Source organism: Delphinapterus leucas, chromosome 19 (assembly GCF_059928025.1).
Source record: "Delphinapterus leucas isolate spDelLeu-1000000601 "Yukka" chromosome 19, BTC_Dleu_Yukka2, whole genome shotgun sequence".
NCBI classification, from domain to species: Eukaryota; Metazoa; Chordata; class Mammalia; order Artiodactyla; family Monodontidae; genus Delphinapterus; species Delphinapterus leucas.
In genome coordinates this window covers 35,915,536-35,925,340 of record NC_143147.1, presented here as the reverse complement: position 1 = coordinate 35,925,340, position 9,805 = coordinate 35,915,536, and the positions used below count along the sequence as shown (strand labels likewise).

At 37.1% G+C, this 9,805-nt stretch overlaps 1 protein-coding gene across 1 annotated transcript; it reads right to left on the bottom strand.

Moving 5' to 3' along the window:
• Window positions 1–5,947: 5,947 nt before the first annotated feature.
• On the bottom strand, window positions 5,948–9,467 carry KIF2B (kinesin family member 2B). Its single transcript, XM_022552662.2, is given in 2 exon segments — window positions 5,948–7,610; window positions 7,613–9,467. Coding segments are annotated over 2 exon segments (2,049 nt in total). The 5' UTR covers window positions 9,342–9,467; the 3' UTR covers window positions 5,948–7,290.
• Window positions 9,468–9,805: the final 338 nt, after the last annotated feature.

The window sequence follows — 9,805 nt, the reverse complement described above, 5'->3', positions numbered from 1 at the left end:
TGTCAACTCAACAGAAACAATTATGCTAAGACTAGCTAGCAAGCAAGTGTTTTTTTTTACTAAAAGAGAGGTTTTAAATTGTGTTCTGCAGATGTAAAAATCCATGGGAAAAATTTATAATTATACTTGTAAAACTGTGTATATATATGTATGTACATGTACACAAACATAAATAAGTTTGTTTATACAGCCTTTCCAATGGAAAAGTTAAGAAAATCTACCTGTGAATTGCTCTCAGAACTTACCATTTGTGCGCAATTGCTAAATCTGTAACAGATAAGCAAAAACTAGATAAAAAGCCACTAATAACATATATATGTGTATATATACATACACACTTGTGTGTGTGTATACATATGTGTGTGTATATATATATATATATATATATATATATATATGTGGCAAATGATACATCCAATATTATCCTGTAGTCTTTGTATCCACTTTCCAGCAATGGGTACCATTAAATAACTATGTTGATATGCTGCTCTTCCTTACTTGCTAAGCTTAACATAGAATAAAAGTCTCCTTAATTTGGTTGAGATTGATTAGAATTTATTATAAGAAATGTTATTGATATGTAGTTTTTCTACAAAGTCATGTATAAAATGCATAAATCATTGTTTATGCCATTTATATTAACAAATCATCAAAATAGAGTAGCAAGCTATCTTATTAAGGGCACAGCAAAGTTAAATAAAACACCCAAATACAACAGTTTAGGGAAGGGTCAAAAAACAAAAGGAAGTCAGGACATAAAGAGTCAGAGAGCTATAGAGATAGAATGCATTGCCTAGGGCTGGGGAGTGGGAGGATTAATGGATGATGCCTAGGGTGTGCAGGGTTTCTTTTGGGGGTAATGAAATGTTTTAAAATTACTTGTGGTGATGGATGCACAACTCTGAATATACTGAAAAACAAAGGTATTTAAAGAAAAAGTTCTTAGAGAAAACAACTACATTTAGATGGTCATTACATTCACTGCACTTCTGTTGGGGCACTTACTTGTTTCTGAGTGTGAAAAGTAAGCTCAAACAGAGCAGTAGCCAAGTAAATATTGGTGCAGTCTCATAAGGACACAGGTTCATAGGAGCCCAAGATTGATGTTCAGGCCTACTAAAGCCAACAGGGCTCATTATGGAGAAAGGGGAGCCATAGAGAAGTGAGACATATATTCTGTGTGCAGATTCTTCCTCAGATATTTGCTAATTCTAAAGTTGCGCATGCATAGAAGAATATTCAAAAGGGAAAAAAAGCATAAAGCAGTATAAAAGAGATTTTAAAACTTAGCAGATAATTTAGCAAGCTCATAGTTATGGGAAGACAAGTTTTCATAAAGGTGAAGAATTTCAGTTAAGGTGTCAGACATATTATACTCTAAAATTAAGGATAAACCAGAAATATGGATCAATACACTTACTTTATGAGTCTTCAGAAAGAAAAATAACTCTTTGTTTTGTTTTTTTTGCTGTACATGGGCTTCTCACTGCCGTGGCCTCTCCCGCTGCGGAGCACAGGCTCTGGACGCACAGGCCCAGCGGCCATGACTCATGGGCCCAGACGCTCTGTGGCATGCAGGATCCTCCCAGAACGGGGCATGAACCCATGTCCCCTGCATCGGCAGGTGGACCCTCAACCACTGCGCCACCAGGGAAGCCCCAAGAACTCCTCTTTGAAGGAACATACCATCATCCAGAATTTCCACATTACTTCATAAATAATGTCCAGTATTCAATCAAAACTTACTAGACATGCTACCAAAAAGCACCAAATAACTGAAATCAAAAGAGAAAAAGATAATTAAAAGACCACAAGTAAGCCAGATGTCAGCAAAGATCAGAGATATATTTTTCAAAGAGTCAAATGGAAATCCTAGAAATGAGAATAAAAGCTGAAATTTTAAAATTCAATGCATATGTTTAATAGTTGAGAAATAGAGGATTAGTGAAATGAAGTTCATTAGATAATGTTCAGATTGAATGAATAAAAACTAGATAAATAGTATGAGATATGTAAAACACAGTGAAAACTACTAACATATTTGTAATTAAAGCCCAAAGAGAAGAGATAGAAAGAGACAGAAGTAGTATTTGGGGGGGAACATGTTGATAATTTTCCAAAACTGACCCCCAAAAAATGACAGATTAAAAAGTTCTACAAAACATAAGAAAGATAAATAAAAAAGAAAACCACATCTTGTCACATCATAGAAAAAACAAAGCTGATAATCAAAGACAAGCAGGAAAACTTAAGAGTTCCTTCAAAGGAGAATTATTTTTTACTAGAAATGGCAGAATGAGTAAAACAAAACAAAAAAAATGACATCTTTTAAGTGCAAAATATTTAAAAATAGAATAATAGTCAACCAAAACTTCTACAAACAACAAAAAATACATTTCAAAAATGAAGGTGAAATGACTAAATATTTAGTCTGAGAGCAAAAATCACCAACAGACCTACTCTTATGTTCATACATTTGAATTATTCTAGAAGAGAAATGATCTCAAGTAGATGCATGGTAAAGGACTGAAGGATTAAGAACACCAGAAAAAATAAACAAATGAATAATTTAAATGAATGCTCACTGTTTATATTCATTTATTAAAAGCATAGAAATATATGTACAATTAAATGACAAAAAGTAAACTTGAAAAAAAATGAGTTAAAGCATGTTAAAATAGTTCCATTTCTAGAAGGAAATATTTTAAAACACAACTTAATAAGAAGGATATATGCTATAATTTCCAAGATGATCATAAGTGAAGAGCTCAGAATATATGTCACAAACAATTAGAGGGAAAATGATAAAAAAAATAATAAAAATAACTTGATTAATACAAAGGAAAGAAAATAAGTGAGAAAAATAATTAAATATAGAGTGGATATAGAGGAAACAAATAATACTCTCATATCCATAAATTTAAAGATATCAGAAGTTACATTAAATGTGAATGGAGATGTTCTAATTAAAAGACAAAGATTACAGTCTGGATTAAAATAAAACAAAATGAATTAGAACCAACTATATATTGCTTATAAAAAATGAACATTAACTATAAAGAACAAAAAGATTCAAAAGAAAAGAATGGTAAAATACAGGCCATGGAAATACAAACTTAAGAAAAACTATTGTAATATACTAATATTAGAAAGTGCAGAATTTCAGGCAGAGAAAATTACAAGGGATAAAGAAGGAATTCAACAGGAATATATAATAACCTTAAACTTATATGTACTAACAACGTAGCCTCAAAATATATAAACTGAAGTCTGTCATAACTAAAGGAGAAATAGATAAATCTACAATCAAAGTTTAAAATTTTAATATCTTTCTTGGTAATAAAACTCACTAAGAGTTACAGAAGATTTGAACAACATGATTTACAAATTTGACCTAAAAATCATAAGGATATAGCAGTCCCTATAATTATAACACATTAGTAAAAATAAAAATAAGAAAAAAAATAACATTTTGACTATTTGTGTATTTAATTTTCTGATTAATGAAGTATAACATTATAATATAGATAAATTAGTTTTTAGAAGAAAATTTATAATTCTAAATTCTTGAGCTCAAAAATTGGAAATAAAAGTGGAAGTTAAACAAGATAAGGAAAATGGACTTAATAAAAAAGAAAGTAAATATACAATAGAGAAAATAAAATTGTTTCTTTGAAAAGACCATATAATTTATAAACATATCATAAGTCCGATTAAGGGGAAAAAAAAGAAAAGGCACAGCTTAGTATCAGGAATGAAAAATTCAAAACCAATAATATGGACATTACAGATAATGAGTACACTATAGTTCTAACAATAAATTAATACCACTTATTAAAGCTGGTATAAGAAAAAGCACTAAATCTAAATCTGAATAATCTTACATACACTCAATATGTTGAATCTGTAAAATCTTCCCATAAAGAGAAGTCAGAGTGAGTTAGGAGTCATTGGGTGAGCAAGATGTTGCTCCCAATAAACATGATTTGATAGCCATCTACAGACAAAAACACCTTTGTGGGAGATTTGTTCAAACTCCAGTAAAGCCCAAGACTAAGGACAGTCACTTTGAGAAGGCAGGACAATGACCTGGTGGCAGGTTTGCCCAAAATGGTCCCTGTTGCAGTCTGAAAGAAGTCCTATGTTCCTATGGATTTAGTTCCACTTGACCCTGGTCCTACAACTAGCCTCATCTGCTGCTGACCCTGGAGGCATGCAGGTGAGCAGGCCCTGGCTCCAATCAGAGTCGAGACAATAATCTTTAGGAGATAACAGAGAATACCTTTATGATTTGGAGTAGATAGAAATTTATTAAATAGGGTCTAATCATTAAACAAAAAATTTAATAATAAAAATTAAATAAATTAAATAAAAAATTAAATAAATTAAATAAAAAATTAAATAAAAAATTGATAGGTTGAACTTCATTAAATCTGTAAGCATTCCAGACTTGAAGAATATATCTGCAATACATATATCTAAAGAAGAATTCAAGACAATACATATATTGCACAAAAATGAATGGCTAAATAACCAGTAAGCATATGTAAAGATGTTAGCATTAGTCATTAGGAGAAAAAAAAACAACAAAAAATGAAAACCATGATGAGGTACCTTTGCACACACATCAGAAAGTGTAAAATTAAAGTTTAAAAAATAACAATACTAAGTGTAGGCAAACATATGGAGGACCCATAAAATGCTGGTGGTTGTATAACATTGGAACAAATCCTTTGGAAAACTTTGGCATGACCTATGATGCTGAATATATACATATTATGGATCCAAGAATTTCATTCCTAGGCCTACTTAACATATAAATGTGCACTAAAGGACGTGTGTAAGAATGTTCATAGCATCATTAGTAACTGTTTAAAACAGAAATAACAATTTTCTTCAAGAGTAAATTTTATAAGTTATGAGCTATGTATGCAGTGGAACATTATAGAATAATGTAAAAAAAAAACAGGTCACATATAATTTTGATTAAAAGAAAAAAACAGAGATGCAAGGGTACCTAGTATATGATCCCATTCATATGAAAAAAAGAACACTTTCCCTAAAGAGGCAAACTTATCTATGATGATTTTGATCAGAATAGTCCTTACCTTTGAGGCAGGGAATGAGTGAAATGAGGCAGGAAATGAGTGAAATGAGGCAGGAATGAGGCTTCTGGAACAATGGTTATGTTCTGTATCTGGATAAGTGTGGTCGTTATATAGGAGTATTCACTTTGTAAATATTTGTGGAACTGTATAGTTAAGATTTACGCACTTCACTGTATGTTACACTCTTTAAAAATAAAATACAAAAAACATTGATATTATTGGTATTAGAATGTTGAAACTCCTAGTAGGCTACCCAAACTTTTGTGTGTGGCAGGAGTGGTGGAGGGCAGGAGGAGATGTGAGGGTGGTAATAGAACAACAAGGGCAATGACAATAATACAAATAATAAATGAGCACTAGTCTTTGGAATAAAAGATGGGAGAACAGGAAGAAAATAAAGCCACCCTCCAATCTTTTGAAGTAGGTGATATAATTACCCTGGTTCATATAGAAGGAAACAGCTCCGTGGAGCTGTTACTTGCCTAAAATTACAGATGTCTATATAATAGAACTGGGACTGGATTCATAAGACCAGTCTTAAGTTCTTATTCTTAACTGGGATAAGATTCTTAACCCCATACTTTTTCATTGCTTACAAAAATACTGATTAAAAACATCTTGTTTTGAAGGGAAGACTATAATTTGCTGAAGGAGGACAGAATTCCAAAGTTCTGTTTGGTTTAATAATAATAATATATAGCTTTACCTGCATAGATAAAGCAGCAGAGGGAAAAACATTTAAAGGCCATAATATTGACTAATTACTAAAGACCATATGTTTCCAATGATCCCGATGAAACCAGGATGAAACCTGATGGCTTTTCTGTGGTAGAGTTATGTGTTAGTTTCCCTTTGTACCAATGAGGCTTTTGCAACTTAGGAGGAAAAATTTGAAAAGAATAGGCATGTCTGCCAAAGGTAGTAACAAATTTGGGCACAATTTTTTGTGTCTTCAAGTTTCCCCAGTCCACTATTCACTTTCTTTGCAAATCATTCCAATTTTTTCCTCAAAAAAAGTGTTTGGAACTGCTAGACTTGAAACCAAAAGATCCTTATTTATTTTATTATAGCATTTCACAAATAGGTTTGCTGAAGGAAGATGTGTATTAGACTATTTATTATATTTATATTTGCATATCAGATTAGCTGCTGCTTCTTTTTGCAAAAGAATGGACTTTGTGATCCTTGAATTAGGAAAATATTCTCCTTATACAATTAATCTCAGGCATTGATATTTATCACATTCTCTATGAGGTCTTTATGGGATGTGCCCCACTTCAGGACAGAACTTTTCTACTACTTTGCTGACTTATTCCCTACTCTAATTTCATAATTTGATGGGAGAAAGCTTTTTATGTGAATCACGCAAGCACAAAATTTGGTAAAGCAAGTGAGAAGAAGAAAAAAGCTTAAAGACACCATAGTTAGCAACGCAATGCTTTTGCAACACACATACTTTATTTTATCACTCTCAGGAAGCACAGTGCTTTGCAATTTCAACTCAAAGATTAAAAACAAAATCCTTCTCAATTCTAGGCTCTCATACAAAGTCTCTTAAATAAAACCTTTCCCTTCTCCACTCTCACCTCCCCAGTATGTCTAGAGCTTAGAAACCATTTGAATGAACACACAAATGCAGCAGAAAAAGACTCATGAGTGGGTATCATTAGATTTACTCAATTGTGCACCCCTTGGTGTATTCCGACTCTAGTCCTAAAGGGACTGCAATATTTTTCCTTCTCAGCCACAAATTTAGAGAATCTTGTTTCATCACAGCTAGGTTCTTCTAAAGCAGGGTTTCTCAACCTCAGTACTATTGATATTTTCAACCAGATAATTAGTTGTTGTAGGAGGCTATTCTGTATATTGTAGGATGTTTAACAGCATTGCTGGCCCTCTACCCACTACTTGCCAGTATCACCACTCCCCGCACACCCAATTCTGACAAACGAAAATGTTTCCAGACATTGCCAAATGTCCCTAGGAGTTAAAATGGTTCCAAGTTGAGAACCACTGACCTACAGAATAAAAACAAATTACAGAAATACAAAGGAAGAAGAAAGAGGACAGTTCTGAAAACCATATTTTAAGAGGTTTTAGACTTTCCAGGAGGATCTTTATATCTAGATAATTTAGGCAGCTTTCCTTTATAAGAGACTTAGGAACTGCAGCACTGTATCCATCATTTCAGGTCTGATCTCTCACCACTGGCTTCACTATGCTTGCTCTCCTTTTGAAGGTCAGCTCGTAATAATTTCAGTTTCCTTTGAATCTCAGTCAGAAAACTTATTTTCTGCTCCAAAATGGACAATAACTGGGCAATGCAAAAATCAACATCACAGTTTACCCCATCAGCTATCTCCTGGATGTTATTCCCTGGCCGTTGGCTTGATTCCTTCCAGGAGATTGCTGTATCCTCCATTAGTGGAGAGGATAGTGCTTTGATTTCTTTAGTCTCTTCCTCCTCCTCACTCTGCATACAAGGCATTTTAATAAATTCGTTCCTTGAAGGGACATTTCTGAATTTCTCATGTGATTTTCCAACATCCTTGGCACCTCACATTCAGTGGGATAAAGACAACGATGGCGAGGCCTTAAATCTAGAGTTATTTCTTTTACTCTATTGGCATATCTTAAAGTGTTGTGGGTGTTTTTGCAAGGGGCCATCCCTGGAGAGATAGTAGCAATCATGCAAGTGGAGGAGTTCTGGCCTATAAAGGAGTCCAGGAGCACCTGTGTGAGCTTGCTGGCTCTAAATGGGGTATGAGACTTGTTCTGACCCAAAGCCCGGATGAATTATTTGAGTGTGAGGAGACTCTTGTTAATCTCTGCTCCTTCCAGCTGTCTTTTCTGGTTGGCATTGGCAGTATCCACTCTCCTTTCATTCCCAGCTAAGTCAACAAGGGAAAACTTACCATGCAGTTTCCCTCGAGACTTTAAAATGATCTGGAACACTGCGTGGCTCCTGGAAGAGTGGGCATTGACTGATGTCTGTCCTGAAGTCCGGCAGCTGTTCCCAAGTTCCACAAGGTTCAGCATGTCCTCCACACAGCACACCTCTTGTTCCTGCAGCCCAACCACCTGGATTTGCTGACTGCCATCCTCAAGGACTTGTGTCTTCTTCCAGTTCAACAAGTCATACACCTTTCCCCCATAAATCTCAAAAAATGTGCCATAGACTTTGAGGTCCAGCTTCTCATAAGCAGAAGTTTTGAGCAGGAGGAAGACATCCTGTGCCACCATGGCATAAATGCCTTTAGAACAATCTTGGTCCCTTCCTGAAAAGTCTCCACCCGTGGTGTGCGTTTTCCCACTGCTCATCTGCCCATAGGCAAATCAGGTAGCCATGCCCTTGTGGAAGATGGACTCAACCAGTGGCTGGGCAGTGAACTGGTACGCCAACTCGTTGGAGGCGATGTCATCGAAGGCATGGTCGAAGCAGAAGGAATGGTTCTCCAGGTAGCGAGTAACGCCCACCTTTTGTTTGGACTCGTGCACCATGACCACTTTGTCGGAGGGGATGATGATGATATCCAGGTCCTTCATGGTGGTCTCCCGCTGGTTGAGAGGCCACCTCCTCACGCAGACGCAGATGCGGTGGTCCTCCAGTGGCTCCGGGCCCGACAACTGGCTGCAGTCCAGGCGCCTGCGGCATTCCTGGATAATGCTCTGAATCTCGTAGTTGGGGTTTCCCGTGTTGACAGCCAGGGCGCGCTGAGCTCGGATCTCCAGCTGCAGCCGTCTGCACTTCTCTCGCTGCCTTTGCAGTTTCTCAATTTCCCGTAGGCAGGGAGACTTCTTCTGCTTCATCAGGCAAAGACTGCTGGGAACTCTCACATCCGGACTGTCCCCTGAGAGCGTTTCGTTTTTCTGGGGGATCGTCGCAATCCACCGCGTGGCCGTCTGCTGGTTCCCGATGGCCGAAGAGGGCGCTAGAGACAAGGAGGGCAACGCCCTGGCCGGCATGGGGTGCTCAGCAGACGTCAGCACTGGATTCAGCAGGAATATTGTATCTGGATCAATCTTTTTGCCTTTTTTGACTCCTTTTTCAACCCATTCTACCGTGACCCAAGCGTTTTGTGTTTTGACCTCTGTGAACACCGCCAGGTGGATCTGCCCATCGCTGCACTGTATAGCCACACAGATGCCCACTTGGATGTTTCTGAAGTGCGGCTTCAAGGACTTCACGGAAGAGAGGAGTGGGGAGACAGGGAGGCATAACTGGCCGGCCATGGTGAGTGATGGAGGTGTCAGGGCTCGCTTCCAGGGTTCCTTGGGGTTGGAGCAGCAGGACCTGAGCCCAAGCCAGACTGAAGCGCCCAGAGCACTGAGTGCACTCCGGGTTTGCACCTACCTTTGTGAGCACTAGGGCTTGGCCTGGGGCCACTCTTATGACAAAGCACTGAGAAAAAGAGGTGGCAGAGCCTAGGGCCTCTGGATGAGAGGTGGTGGGAAAAAATTCACATCGTTCGTGATGCTAGGTGCTAGGTGCAGAAGCAGCTGGAATAGAGAAATTGCTCTCTGCACAGAGAGCATAGGGATAAGAGTTGGGAATGTGGTGTGTGTTCCACGGACACTTGTGCCTAAGCTTCAGAAATATCCATTCTCCCCTGCAGTCTTGACCGGCAATCTCAAAGCTAAGTGCTTTTAGTTTGAGAACCAGTGAATGCTACCTTAAACTTCACAGTCCTCCGGTG